General features: G+C 42.6%; 1 protein-coding gene across 19 annotated transcripts in view; it reads left to right on the top strand.

Annotated features, from left to right (window-relative positions):
- Positions 1–14,483, top strand: part of shank3a (SH3 and multiple ankyrin repeat domains 3a) — a 175,741-nt gene that overhangs the window by 151,745 nt on the left and 9,513 nt on the right. For 16 of the 19 annotated variants that reach the window (XR_008831987.1, XR_008831989.1, XR_008831988.1 and 13 more), the window contains 9 exons: positions 4,482–4,557; positions 7,426–7,508; positions 8,770–8,894; positions 9,444–9,579; positions 12,316–12,396; positions 12,522–12,545; positions 12,905–13,032; positions 13,293–13,398; positions 13,891–14,417. Coding sequence is in view for 12 of the 19 variants with exons in the window: in XM_056416032.1 (XP_056272007.1) it covers positions 4,482–4,557; positions 7,426–7,508; positions 8,770–8,894; positions 9,444–9,579; positions 12,316–12,396; positions 12,522–12,545; positions 12,905–13,032; positions 13,293–13,398; positions 13,891–14,417 (1,286 nt within the window). In the remaining 7 variants the exon portion in view is untranslated. The remainder of the gene's footprint in view (positions 1–4,481; positions 4,558–7,425; positions 7,509–8,769; positions 8,895–9,443; positions 9,580–12,315; positions 12,397–12,521; positions 12,546–12,904; positions 13,033–13,292; positions 13,399–13,890; positions 14,418–14,483) is intronic. The other 3 variants (XM_056416036.1, XM_056416035.1, XM_056416037.1) reach the window with 2 other exon arrangements.

Raw genomic sequence — 14,483 nt, 5'->3', positions numbered from 1 at the left:
CTCGGCACTGTTTTTATAAAGACACCATTACCACCATCTGTGTTTCTGTCATTAGAAGTAGCGTCAACAGTTTAATGAAAAATATATTACCTCCAGATATTTTCTTAAACCACATTCTGAGGAGCTTTCTTCCTCGGTGTGTCTACGAAATACTATCGTGTTTGTATTGTATATTTTGCTAATGTTCTGTATTATGATGTAATGTGTGAGTGGTTTGAAGGAGAATAAAAAAGGGACTAAAATGTTGTTGGACATCAACAATGTCTCCAAACCGTGTCAGTATTCCTCAAGCCAACAAACTGCCATGTGTGTCATTGACTCCGTAGAGGTGCTTATCCTTCAGTTTAACGTGGCTGCATGACAAAGAGTTTCTGATTGTCTTTGTTCGAACCCCATTGTGCTTATCTGCCCCACTGACAGCCCAGATGTTGTAGCTCTGGTGCAGATTGGAATATGCTTCTCCTTGTTTAGTTACATCTGTTGCGAAACATCGTTGTTACACAGCACACCAAAAATATATATATAAAACATGGACAATATTAAATCTTTCTACAGTACTTAAGCAGCAGCCTTTACTGACAGCCCTTTGTCATGACTCTCGTACACTATATATATATGTATGTGTGTGTGTATATATATATATATATATATGTGTGTGTGTGTAGATATACACTACCATTCAAAAGTTTGGGATCACTTAGAAATGTCTTTATTTTTCAAAGAAAAGCACTGTTTTTTCAATAAAGATAACATTAAATTAATCAGAAATACACTATCTACATTGTTAATGTGGTAAATGACTATTCTAGGTGGAAGTGTCTGGTTTCTAATGAAATATCTCCAGAGGTGTATAGAGGCCCTTTTACAGCAACGATCACTCCAGTGTTCTGATGGTACATTGTGTTTGCTAATCGCCTTAGAAGACTAATGGATGATTAGAAAACCCGTGCAATTATGTTAGCACAGCTGAAAACAGTTATGCTGGTGATATAAGCTATACAACTGGCCTTCCTTTGAGCTTGAAGTTTGTAGAACAAAATTAATACTTCAAATATTAATCATTATTTCTAACCTTGTCAATGTCTTGACTACATTTTATATTCATTTGATAAATAAAAGTGTGATTTTTCATGGAAGACACGAAAATGTCTGGGTGACCCCAAACTTTTGAACGGTAGTGTATATGTATATATATATTACATGTATATGCACACACAAAACTACATATATACACACATGTACATACATATATACACACATACAGGACTGTCTCAGAAAATTAGAATATTGTGATAAAGTTCTTTATTTTCTGTAATGCAATTAAAAAAACAAAAATGTCATGCATTCTGGATTCATTACAAATCAACTGAAATATTGCAAGCCTTTTATTCTTTTAATATTGCTGATTATGGCTTACAGCTTAAGAAAACTCTAAAATCCTATCTCATAAAATTTTAATATTTCCTCAGACCAAGTAAAAAAAAAAAGATTTATAACAGCTGAGTGTTTGTCAAGGCTCAGGAAACCCTTGCAGGTGTTTCGAGTTAATTAGACAATTCAAGTGATTTGTTTAATACCCTACTAGTATACTTTTTCATGATATTCTAATATTTAGAGATAGGATATTTGAGTTTTCTTAAGCTGTAAGCCATAATCAGCAATATTAAAAGAATAAAAGGCTTGCAATATTTCAGTTGATTTGTAATGAATCCAGAATGCATGACATTTTTGTTTTTTTAATTGCATTACAGAAAATAAAGAACTTCATCACAATATTCTAATTTTCTGAGACAGTCCTGTACATATAAGTATATATATATATGTATATATATATTCAGGGGTGCACATAACTGGTACGCAGGTACGCATGCGCGAAGATAATCAATAATGCGTAATGCCACTTGTGTTACTTCGCGCCTTTGCGTACTTGACCGATCTGATATTGATCGTCTCCACACAGCAGCATGTCATTTCTGTCTCTACGTGTCGCGTTAACTCTCCTCCGCTCTCCGTCTCGCGCACCGCAGAGCTCCGATGCCAGCGTGCGCGCGCACATCGGGACGAAAAAGTCACTGTATGGAGTGAGTACCAAACACCATCTCCCGGTACTCACCTGAGTAACTCACTGAAAAAGTTATGTGCACCCCTGACTATAGGTGTGCGTGTGTGCAAGCATACAATCGTGCGTGTGTGTGTGTGTGGAAGTGGAGTTTAGGTTTTCTGTGCTATCAGGGCACTGCCTTTAGATGCTCTTGGGCTGTACAAAATAAATGACAACTGTGATGAATGAGCTGCATCTCACACTCAGACTGCATCTGGTATCACATGATGTGGCTCACACATAAACTACTCTACTTTTTCAGTTTGACTTTTGTCCTTTCTTTTGAAGCTAGGGCTTTCGGATGATGTCTGAGCGAAAGTTGAGTGAGAGCTGGAAAGGAGTGTAAATGTCCCACTTCTTTAATCTCTTCCCTTTGATAACTAGGGCTCACAGAATGCCTCGTCTTTCCTCCCAACAGCTGATGTGGAGTAACCTTTTCAGCAATACAAAACACCAATCAGCTTTCACCTCTCTTTTCCGCATTATCGTAACTCACAAAAACACCTAATCGGATTTCTTTAATGCTCACACGCTCTTGAGCAATCTGAAATGTGTTGATGTTGTGTTTGTGTCATCTAGGTGTTAAGATGTCAGAGAAAATTAGAACAAATTCACTAAGTTTCCTATTGGCAGTGAAGAAAGCTAAAGAAAACAGGGCCTGATTGGAGGGAAGGGGATGTTTGGTGACACCACTTATCTGCTGCTACAGTGTTACTCAGACATCATCACCTCTGCCAGTTTCCAACACACTTATAAACCCAGTCTAGGGAAGAGGAGGCCAAAGGGAAGATGGCCCCTACGTAGGTGTTCTCAACCAGCCTCTCATTCACGGGGGTAAATGCTGGGGATCAAACCGCTGATCCTCTGACTGAAGAACGACTCTGCTCACCACTGAGACTGTCGCCCCTAACCCACAGTGGCTGATAATCCATACGATAACACACATACACCTCAGGACAGAGACATTCTTTTTTTTTTTACTTTGAAAATGTTTTCGAGACCGAGTTCTCCTTTAAACTAAAAGGCATGCCATGCTGTATCATCACAGCCAGCGCCCATGAAGGTGTCTCATGCCAATTGTAATGTGGGGCCCTTCCGTTAAGACAGCCTCCTTCCTGTGAGTGAAACGGGGAGTGAGGAAAGAGGAAAGCTACACATTTGCCATCTTGTTGAAACAAATGAACGTGTAAGAATCGGAGAGCTTGAGATTCACACAGCAGCGCTCTTGGAGAATGAAGAACACAGCATAAGTAAACAAGATTGTGAAAGGATGGGAGATGAAGAAGATATAAAGGCAGGTGAGAGAGGATGAGCAGAAGATGATGGCTCAGACTTTTTATTGTTTTTGCCCTCCTGGTGTGTCACCCAGTGTCGGTGGATGTCGTCATCAGACCTTTAAGTTGCTCTCCGCTGACAGTCTGTCACTCACCCGCGCAGTCAGACGGACAGGCCAAAGTGGATCTGAGGATCGCGGACACTTCTAGTGTGCCCACTTGCTTTGATCTCTTTCTCTGCTCACTCCTTACGTGGCTCTTTCTTTCTCATACACACTTATACAAGACATGTCAAACAGCTTGAGGAATTGCCGATATTAGATAGCAGACAGCAAACGTGACAGGAAACGGAGAAGCAGAGGGGACATGTGACCAAGGTCACAAGCTAGACTTGTGGCTTCATGCCATGTGTCTCACGTCACCAGGACGCCCCTCGCTCTCTCAGCTCCGCCCAATTAAGAGTTTCTGTGTGGCCTGAAAGGTTGTTGGGGTGTGTAGTCAGCAGATTGCTGCTTCGTGGAGGTGCAGTGTGTATTATTGGGATGGTGAGAGGGCATCGATCTCTATCAGTACTCCCATAGGATAAGTCCACCCACATGCTGACAGAAACCACATGCACACACAGACACACACACACACACACACAATCACACTTTAACTGAGCTCATCACCGTCACCGTTTTAGTGCATTTGCCCATTTTGAAAGAAACCCATTCAAGAGAGAATTATGCAATTATTTTATTGTTTCAAAGACAAAACAATTACCATGGAACGATTATACTCTGTTAGCTTATGATAAATGAAGCATGTTAATGATAATTACTTGTATGTGGTAGCTTAATTTCTTTCTGAACTAACTTAAATTAGATTTGTTATGACTTTTTCACGCTAACATTCAAAGAGCTGTGGCAGAAACAGCCTGGACATTTACAGAATGTTGTGGATTTGCGTGAAGTCACAAGCAGGACTGAACCTTAACCAAAGAATACACTGTCCTTTCTAAATCCAATTTAAGAAGTGCTGACTTTTTAAGTTAAATACACTGTTCATCATAGTATGAACACATATATCAATTCAATTAAAAAGGGCTTTCATCTGTTTTGCAGAGACCCGGGAGGACCGCACTAAGAGACTGTTCAGACACTACACTGTGGGATCTTACGACAACTTCACCTCATACAGGTATTGCCTCTTTTCTTGAGCTAGTATGCAACTGAAATGTGCAGGCCGTGTGTGTTGGTGTAAACTGAACTGCACACACTGTATTGGCTGAACAGTGGTCACAGAGTCCATGTGAGACGCAGAGCGCTATGGAGCTGCTGCCATCTAAAGGCACACGGCTGTTAGTGCACTCAGTTCTAATTGTAAAGTGCACATTGAATTGTATTGCGTAACTCTGTTTCCCACTTTGTCTGTGTCTGTATGTGCACTGTGCATGTGGGCACATGAATTCTTCTGTGCTTCATATTTATATGATTTACTGCCAGGATGTTCTTTTTCAGCCTGATGGTCCATGTCTTTCTTCTTCTTGGTGCCCTCTCTGTCTCAAGCTGGGATGCAGGGTGTAGAGCAGGGGTCAGGAACCTTTTTGACTGGGAGAGCCATAAAAGCCAAATATTTCCAAATATATTTCATTGAGAGCCATATAGTATTTTTAACGTATAATTTTAATGCCACTTCTGGTGCTGCATGATGCTACGGGGCGGGGGGGTGCAGGTGACTATTTCTTTGCTCCGCCCCGATGCGCGCACACGCCGGCATCGGAGCTCTGCAGCGTGCGAGACGGAGAGCCGAGAAGTGTTAACTCGACACGTAGAGACAGAGTGACATGCTGCTGGTTAGATACGATCAATAACAGACGTTTAGTTTAACAAAAGAACAAAGACGTATTTAAGAAAAGGGACCTTACATTACTTCTTCTGTAATCTGGCGCGATAGAGAAGATTACAGGGTGGCGGGCGGAGATTTTTTTTCTCAACTCAAAATTGTCTGGGAGCCATATGCCATGACCGGAAGAGCCATATATGGCTCGCGAGCCATAGGTTCCCGACCCCTGGTGTAGAGGGTCAGTTTGACCTCTTCTGAATCAGATGTGTCATCTGAGAGTGGAATAGCAAGCTACATGTGCTTTTGTTACGATGCAAACGTCTTGCATTCTGGGTTTTAGTTGGATTACATGTCATCTCTGTAACCAGGGCTCTAGGTTTGTAGAATTATCAGAATCAGAACCTTTTATTGCCAAGTATATTTTCACATACAAGGAATTTGTCATGGCGGGTGGAGCAACATGGGACAATAACGAGAAAGAATAGACAACAATCAACGTAGTGGAAGAATTGAAACATATTAAATGTACAGAAGAATATAAAATGACCACAGTGACCCCCGCCTGTGACGGTGTGGCGTGTATAACCCAATGTAGTTTAGTTGATAACTGGGGAAATCCAAAATGTCGTAAATGCCTGGTGCTCCAGAGCTGCCAGACTAAAAGTTGAACACTGCAAACTAATCAGATTACAGCGATGACACTGAGGCTGTATGGGGTAAATGCAACATACTAATGTCCGAATAAAAGTAGATGTATATCCAACTGCAGTCTGATGATTATTAAAGAATCACGAATACTCAAGGACAGGTTTATCATTGAGGTAACATTTACAGTTTTAAATGATGGGTCCTACAGCAGAGACTTCTGTAATGAGTTCCAGGCGGATAGAGACAGTGAGCATTAATGCGGCATGTTGGGGCATAGAGCTGAGATGGATTAACCGACACTGTATTCTGTGCAGAATATTTGTTGCGAAAGTGAATGGAAAGGTTTTTATGAAACCAAACCGTTGACCTAACTTCTGCAGAAAGGTTTGTTGTGGCTCCAGAAGCAGGAGCTCTGTGTTCCCCTGGTAAATCTGGGAGAGTGCAGTGTAACTAATTGAGACTGCAGCCGCCGACTGAGTTGCAGCCTGAACACCAGCACAACATCTGCCTCGGCTGGGAGGTAGGATGACTGATGCTGCTGAAATTCAAATACGACTAATCTACTGGCTTTTGTCAAGGTGTTCAGGCTGTACACTGCCAGCAGGCCCCTGAGTTGAGATGAAGTGTGGTGTGAGTGTAAATGTTTACGCTCAGGTTTATTGAATTTTAGTCATCTACACTTCAGGTGCTGCCACCTTTTATATTTGACAGATACATTTGATTATTTTACATTACACATGTCTTAAATGCCTTTAGATTTGAGCTCTACCTACATCTTTCACCATCTAAATGTAGATTAAAACCATTACAATTCGTACATGCCTCTTACCTAAACAGTTAGTTTGATGAGAAATCCCTGTGATGAATATTTCTTCTAAACACATCCAGCCATGATATTCACTTTGCTGCTGAAGACTGCTTTACTAACTCGGCTTTGGTTTGGGCTCACAGGCGTTGGACACAGAGGAGCAGAGCAGCACAGGTTAACACCACCTAAAAGCCTCCACCCCTCAACACTCAGGGAAATCAGCCAGTGATGAAGTGCTCACTTACTCGTGCCTCCTATTCCCTCTTTCATTAATCAGGGGATAATATTGCATCTCAGACATCTCTGTCAGATGTTTAGTAGAAGTCTCCACACCCTCTGCCTCTGCAGACTCATCGGAAGGATCAGCCAGAAGATTGATTCACTCTTAGGTTTTATCCCAAAGATACTTCAATCAAGAGGACTCTCTCTCTCTCTCTCTCTCTCTCTCTCTCTCTCTCTCTCCTGTTCATTCTCTCTCACTCTCTGTCCTTCTATATGTGTGAGTGTGGCTCTTTATTTCTCAAAATACTGTTACAACCACTTGTAATCCTGAGCTGTGGTTGCTTGCTTGGCTTTTCACTTGATTGGTTAATATAAAAGGAAGTACAAGTGTGTGTTTGTGTGTGTGCGCCTCCATCTCCTCCCATTTGTCAATAACCCCGACCCACCCTCTTTACTCTGCTGCCCTCCCTCACGCCCCTTCTCCATGGTTGTGTGAGGATGGTGTTGGATTCATACTCGCTCTCCCTATGCTCTCTCCTCTACAGTGACTATATCATAGAGGAGAAGAATGCTGTTTTACAGAAGAAAGAAAATGAGGGGTTTGGTTTTGTGCTGCGGGGAGCCAAAGGTGAGACCAACCAACCCCCCCCCCCCCCCCCACACACACACACACACACACACACAAAAACACACACCTTTGCCAAAACATTAACATTCCCTCTACCAAGCTGTTTTCAACTTGAGAGTTTTTGATGCGAGAGATAGTTTGTTGATCTGAGTCACTGAGTCAGTATTGTTACTTTGAGTCAACAACACCACACTTCGGTCAACACTCAGCTTGTGTGTGTGTGTGTGTACATGAGCGTGTGTGTGTGTGTACATGTGTGTGTGTGTTTGTGAGAGCATGTGTGTAGTCCCTTTGGTGGCATCTTTGGCAGAGCTGTCGGCTAGCTGTCCCATCTGTTCCCCACACATGGCGTTCAGCTTTACTAGGGACAGACACACTCCTCTCTTATTTCTCTCATCTTTACTCAGACTGTCCTTGTTTTGGGTCGTCTCTGCTCTCCTCCACCTGCTTCATATTCTTTCCGTACATTATCCTCTGTAAATGTTTGTATTCCATCGCTTTCATACCTTCCGCATTTGAACCGATGTCTTCTCTCTACTCATCTCTAGCACCACAATTTCATTTTATACATACACGCGCTAGCTCCCTGCTCACGCTGGTTACCATGGCAACCCCTCTCAGGCACCATGGCGGGAGTCTGAGTGTGGTTTACTGCTCCATCACTCACTACCATGGATCTTGGCTCACCCTTCGCTCTTTTACTCACTCTGTCTTTTACCCCCCAGTACCCTGGAGCACACACTCACACAAACACACACGTTCACTTAGTGGTCCTCTGAGAACTCGCATGTGTCAGTGATTTCTTTGGATTCGTTCCAAGAAGAAATGGAGTTTGTGGTGGCACCATACTCACTTAGCAAAGTGTGCTTGTGCAATGTGTTCCTGTCTATTTTGTTGAGACACGATCAACACCAACACCATCGTTCAGGTGCAGCAGGCAGCAGCAGTGCACTAACTATTAACCTGACCAGGATATGATACATCAGTATTAAGCAGTAGAACTAAGCAGTGTAAATGGATTCTTTAAGTTATTATATAAAAATATATAATTGCCTCTAAATAAATTCAAATATATAGCATATTTTAACCAGCAAGCAACATTTTTCCAAATGTTGTTTGGAGCATATCATGCACGTTCTGTTTGTGATCGTTTTGTGGTCATTGGCAGTCTCATTTACTTGAAAAGCAAAAAGGAATCAAAGGAAGCAATATATTTCTCTAAACTGTTCTGAGAGGGTTTTCTCTCTGTGCTTCATCTCAGCCGAGACGCCCATCGAGGAGTTCTCCCCCACCCCAGCGTTTCCTGCCCTTCAGTACCTGGAGTCTGTGGACGTGGAGGGAGTGGCCTGGCGGGCTAGTCTGAGGACAGGAGACTTCCTCATTGAGGTAATTAAAGACACTTCACTTGCTTCCTCTTCATGTGTACCTGCTGTATTGCATTAGTGAACAGACGGCGATGGCCTTGAACAGACACCCAAACAACAGCAGGATTATGTACCCCCTATGGTGGAGTTGTTCAAAGAGGGTTTGTACAAATGTGTAAATATGTGCAGCTTCTATGTAAAGCTACAAAAATCCTTTGTTCCTCCATACAGTCAATTTGATCTCACCAAGGTCGCTGTAATCTCACAAAAATCATACTAATTATGACAATTGTATACAAATGTGTATTAGGATCAAATAAGAAGTGCTTACATTTTGGACAGACACAAATGTAAACTACAACTTGACTTGTTGGTGGAGGTATACAACTGCAAAGCTGTAATGTTTTTTGTTGTTGTTTTTTTATGAATTGGATCCTTCTTGAAAAATAAAAGACAATTGTGAAGTATTCCACCTGAATGTAACATCATTTGGTAATTGTTTGAAGAATTGTAAAATGGTTGCACTTATGTCGTTGTATCTCATTCTGTCTTTGTGCGTGTGTTGTCTCAGGTAAACGGGGTAAATGTAGTAAAAGTGGGCCATAAGCAGGTGGTGTCCTTGATCCGGCAGGGGGGAAACAGGCTGCTGATGAAGGTGGTGTCTGTGACACGCAAACCTGAGTCTGAGGAAGTTGTTCGCAAGAAAGGTAAAGACCAAAGGATAAGCTCCTCTGTGTTACATTCAATATTACATTTCAACTGTAGTAAATGTTATATTGAGAATGTAACTTCAAATCTTAGAAGTCACAAAAGGGAATGCCACAATACTATGTGAAATGTGTTTTCACAGAGGCATATAATCATATCATCACTATAATTTAACTAACTATATCACAATAACTTACAGTTTATTGGGTGCTTGAAGGGATTGTAGATTCACACGTATCTTTTTATAGGATGTCTCAGTTATTTGATCATGAATTCTATAATTGTAATGGAGACATGTAAGTTGGTTTCATGAGCAGAGGACTTGGAAATATGTGTTTTCTGTAGTCAAGGTGATTTCCACCACGTTTCTCTGCTGTAAATTCATGTGGTTTCCATATCAACCAAAGCTCACCATTACGCAGCTCCCACACAGTTATGGTACTATGACCTCAGGCGTGTGTGTGTGTGTGTGTGTGTGTGTGTGTGTGTGTGTGTGTGTGTGTGTGTGTGTGTGTGTGTGTGTGTGTGTGTGTGTGTGTGTGTGTGTGTGTGTGTGTGTGTGTGTGTGTGTGTGTGTGTGTGTGTGTGTGTGTGTGTGAAATAGGTTGTACATTTTGGAAAGCATTCTTAGATGAGACAATAACTGCCACTCTCATCTGGTCTGTCTGATATGAAGCCACAGCCAGCAGCGAGTTAGTTTAGCAAAGGACAATATGTTACAAGGGATTATGTGCCAGACTGTCACTTGAAGTTGCCAGCCAACCAGCAGAAACTCTGGGTCTCCACTCTCAGTTATTGGTTCTGACAAAGAAATCCCCTTTTTTATCGATTAAACAAATAGGAATGTGTTAATTAAAGAGCCTTCGAGGTGCTGGTAGGTAGAGTGTGTTATCTTTGGCCAGAGCCAGCCTCGCTGTTTCCCCTTGTTTTAGTCTTCTCATCTGTCAGTGTGAGAGCAAAAATGTCTATTCTTTTAACACAATCAATTCTTTTACCTGCAACCAGTATATTAAGGCATTTGTGGTTGTTGTCTTCTACCATATAAGAATGTTGGCGTAATTGCATTCATGTGGAGTGCCTTGAGCTTCCCAAGTCATTGTCTTTGCTTATCCCAGCTTGTTTGTAAGATGCTGAGTCCACAGATGTTTGGCAGGTTTAGAACGAATGAGGTAGACTCAAAAGACAATGGCTGGTAAGATTCCTTTATTTAAATCAATGAAAAGACAGACAGACAAATTCAGTCAGTGCAAACAGCTTGATGCAGTATTCTTCACTCCTGTTCCAAACCTCTCCTAAATGTCTTTGTTCTTTTATTTTTTTACTGCCACACTGCTCCTCCGCTGGGATTACTCTGCATATTGTACCGCCCCTTTGCAGAAATACACAGAAGCATGCTCTGACATGCACTCACACACAGAGAGTTGCAGGCAAACACACACTCACTGCACCATGCGAGGCCTCACTACTGCCACCGTTGCCATGGTGACTACACTGCATGTTTGAATTAAGCATTACACTACAGCGAAAGCATCTCTCTCTCCCTCTGACTCTGTTCCTCTCTCTTTCTCCGTCCTCTTCCATCTCCTCTGCTCCCTGCTACTGTACCAGAATGTGCAGACTGGTGAGGAAAAGAAGATGTTTGATTTGGATTGTACCCAGAATGGTGTTCGCACACTAGATCTGCAGCTGCCGACGACAGCAGGATAGTTAGGCTTGAGGAAGGCGCTGGGGCACCCGTGGGATTTTAGAGATCTATCGCTCTACACTAGTGCATTGAGTGCCAGCTGGTCGATCTCGGATGGAGTGAGCTGATTGATAATCAACTTGGGTTTGTTGTAGCATGCTGCTGTATGTGGCTTCATAATCTGTGTCTGACTGCATGGCATTACGTCGTTACTGCAGACTTAACATGCTTAAAATACACAACCGCCTTATTTTTCATTTGGTTGATTACAGTGTTTAATGTGACCTGATTTTAAAGTATTTAAACCTGTAACTATCGTTTGCATTTGGAGCTGATCTATATTAGATGTGTTTTACCACTTTGAGTGAGACGATAACAGCCCAGTTGCCGTGTGTGTGTGTGTGTGTAGTAGGATAGGGTGGCTCCGATGGGCTTTTGGGTATAAAGCTGCACCGCATCATTCTCCTTAGCTGTTGAATTTACTTTCATCTCTTCGTCCGTAAGCCCACAGCCGAGTTTTTTCTATATCTGCATGTGGTCCCGCATGTGGGAGGATATGCATGTGTGTGTAAGCCAGACAGACAGCATATTAAAAGTAAGATGGACAACTTTCTCCCTCTCCTTGCCACAATCATTCTGCCAATGGTGGCAGACAAACGATATTGTTCTGTGTGTAATGGGAGGATTCAGAAAGCTCGGGATGTTACAGACTGGACTGAGCTGGACATTTACTGCCTGTGGGCTCTTCAATAGAGGCACATTCTTTCTGCACAAAGACTAGAAAACGGAAAGTCTTGGAGACGGACTCACAAATTGACACTCTGTTGGACCAACAGAGAGCAAAACATGAAGAAGTCGAGCTCCAGCCGGAGCCTGAACAAGGTCCTGGCTAAATGCAAGTTGGCCAGTTCGTCTGAATTTGACCAGATCAAAGCAGTGAAGACAGGATGGGTTGGCCGTCTGGGGGACGCCCGGAGGGCACTGAGCCGCAAATCCAAAGGATCTTCATCCCCCTCAACTTCATCTTCAACACCATGCCTTTTTTCCACAGCTCCCCCACCACCCAAGAGAGCTCCCAGCACCACCCTGACGCTGCGTTCTAAGTCCATGACCGCTGAGCTGGAAGAACTAGGTGAGTGCCAGATAGCTGGCATGCACAACTTGGTGTGTCTCCTAACTTTTAGAGTAGTCAATTCTTCTGTTGTCTTGTTCTCGTCATTTCCCCTCTTTTGCTGACACTTTCTTTTTCCCACCAAGCTTCTGCTCGGAGGAGAAGAGGAGGTGAGTCTTAGGGTCTCATTGACACCTCTCTGAACATCAAAAAGATAATTTATCACTGGCGCATTAATTTAAGCAGCGTGGATTTAGAGCCGAAGAGCAGAACACTTGAAATATATTGAGCCTCTTTCTTCACCTTTTGTCCCTTTCCATGCGTATTGCTCTCTCCCTAGTGGTCATCCAGGAAACACAGTGAACTTGTATTGAGATTTAGTACAAAGCCATGGCTTACATTTTAGCGGCGAGATACATTTTGGAGATGCCTTTTTAATCACAATGTTTAATCCCTACTGTGTTAGCAATGCCAGAAATGATGACACAGTCTAACAGTATTTAGTTCTGGCTCATTTCCTTCTCAACAGAGAGACTAGATGAGATGTTGGCATCCCAGGAGTCTATCTTGCGTTCTCAGCCCTCGGAGGCAGATTACAGAGCAGCTACTGTCAAACAAAGGCCTACCAGCAGGAGAATAACACCAGCAGAGATCAGTGTGAGTGCCCTGGCAGACGGCATATACAATGTTGGCAAACGTACAACTCAACATGATGAATAACACACTGTGCTATAAAAACACTGCACACATGTACACACGAATGCGTTGTGTTACTTTGTTGTTGGTATTTTGTAAACAGTGTCGGAAGTTTTTATTGGTACACTGCACAAATATAGTTGCTCATGGAAAGATGAAGACATTATTCATTCAAACTGTGTTTCTTAACAGAGTAAATTCTGTGTTTTGTTGTGCTGCAGTCACTGTTTGAGAGACAAGGGATGACTCTTCATGGAGGCCTTCACCCCGGCATTGAGAGAGGTCACATACCACTACCAAAGGGGATGTCCAGGACCAAGTCTTTTGGTAAAACAATCACCCATCCTGTACATATTCAAATAAGGTGAATGATAGTGTATCTTATGTGCAGTATGCTTAGAGGAAATATATTGACATGTAAAGAAGATAAGAGCCTTCATTCTTTATTGTAAAATTGCATTATTGCACCCACAAAGAATAGCATGTAGACATTTAATTGGATATTTTCAGAAATAGTTATGCACTAGTACAGACCCTATTTCAAAAGTACATATACACATACATTATTAATTCTGTTTTATTAAACAGCTTTTCCTTGTTCTCAAATACACTATTTAATGTTCAATTAATTGTTAATATAAATTTAAAAAACAATTCGTTTTTTTATTTTGTATGTGAGTTAACAGATTTACAGATAGATGCATTGCAGTATATTTTTCAGGGTGCAGCTGTGGACCTGCTAGGCTGGTATAAAATGGTCCAATTTCATGAGCTTACTCCCTGTCACCAGAAGATCTGTGCTCTTCCCTCCGTCATCAGGTGCCACTGAGGAGGATCGGCTGTCTGCCCTTGCAGGCGAGCACAGATTCCCCCGCAGCTCCTCTATGACAGACAGCCTCCGGGAGCACTCACAGCCCCATCCCATCCCTCCACCACCACAGACAGCACCTCCTCTTCCTCCCTACTACCTAGACACTGGTTCCCCCCCAGCCTTCTGTCCCCCTCCTCCCCCATCTAGGACCCAGAGTCAGGGCCATGAGCCTGGAGGACGCTCCAGCTTTAAACCCTCCTCCTTGGACCTGCCTTACGAGGCCACTCAGCGGCAGGCCACACACATAGAGAGACAGAAGAAAGCCCGCTCCATGATCATCCTCCAGGATTCTTCGCATCTACCTGTAGAACCTACAGAAATTCCCCGCCCTTCTGCTGCTACTCCACCTGAGCGAATGAAAAGAAAGGGTCGGGTTATTGACAACCCTTATGCCAATGTGGGACAATTTAGCATTGGACTGTACACACCCACTAAGCCCCAGAGGAAGAAAAGTCCCTTGGTTAAACAACTGCAGGTAGGTTACATGTCGGGGATAGTCTTCTGTTGTTTGTTCTTCACTTTAGATTTAAAGACCTACTAA

Source organism: Pseudoliparis swirei, chromosome 6, assembly GCF_029220125.1.
Source record: "Pseudoliparis swirei isolate HS2019 ecotype Mariana Trench chromosome 6, NWPU_hadal_v1, whole genome shotgun sequence".
Taxonomy (NCBI): Eukaryota; Metazoa; Chordata; class Actinopteri; order Perciformes; family Liparidae; genus Pseudoliparis; species Pseudoliparis swirei.
This window is presented reverse-complemented; position numbering and strand designations above follow the sequence as displayed.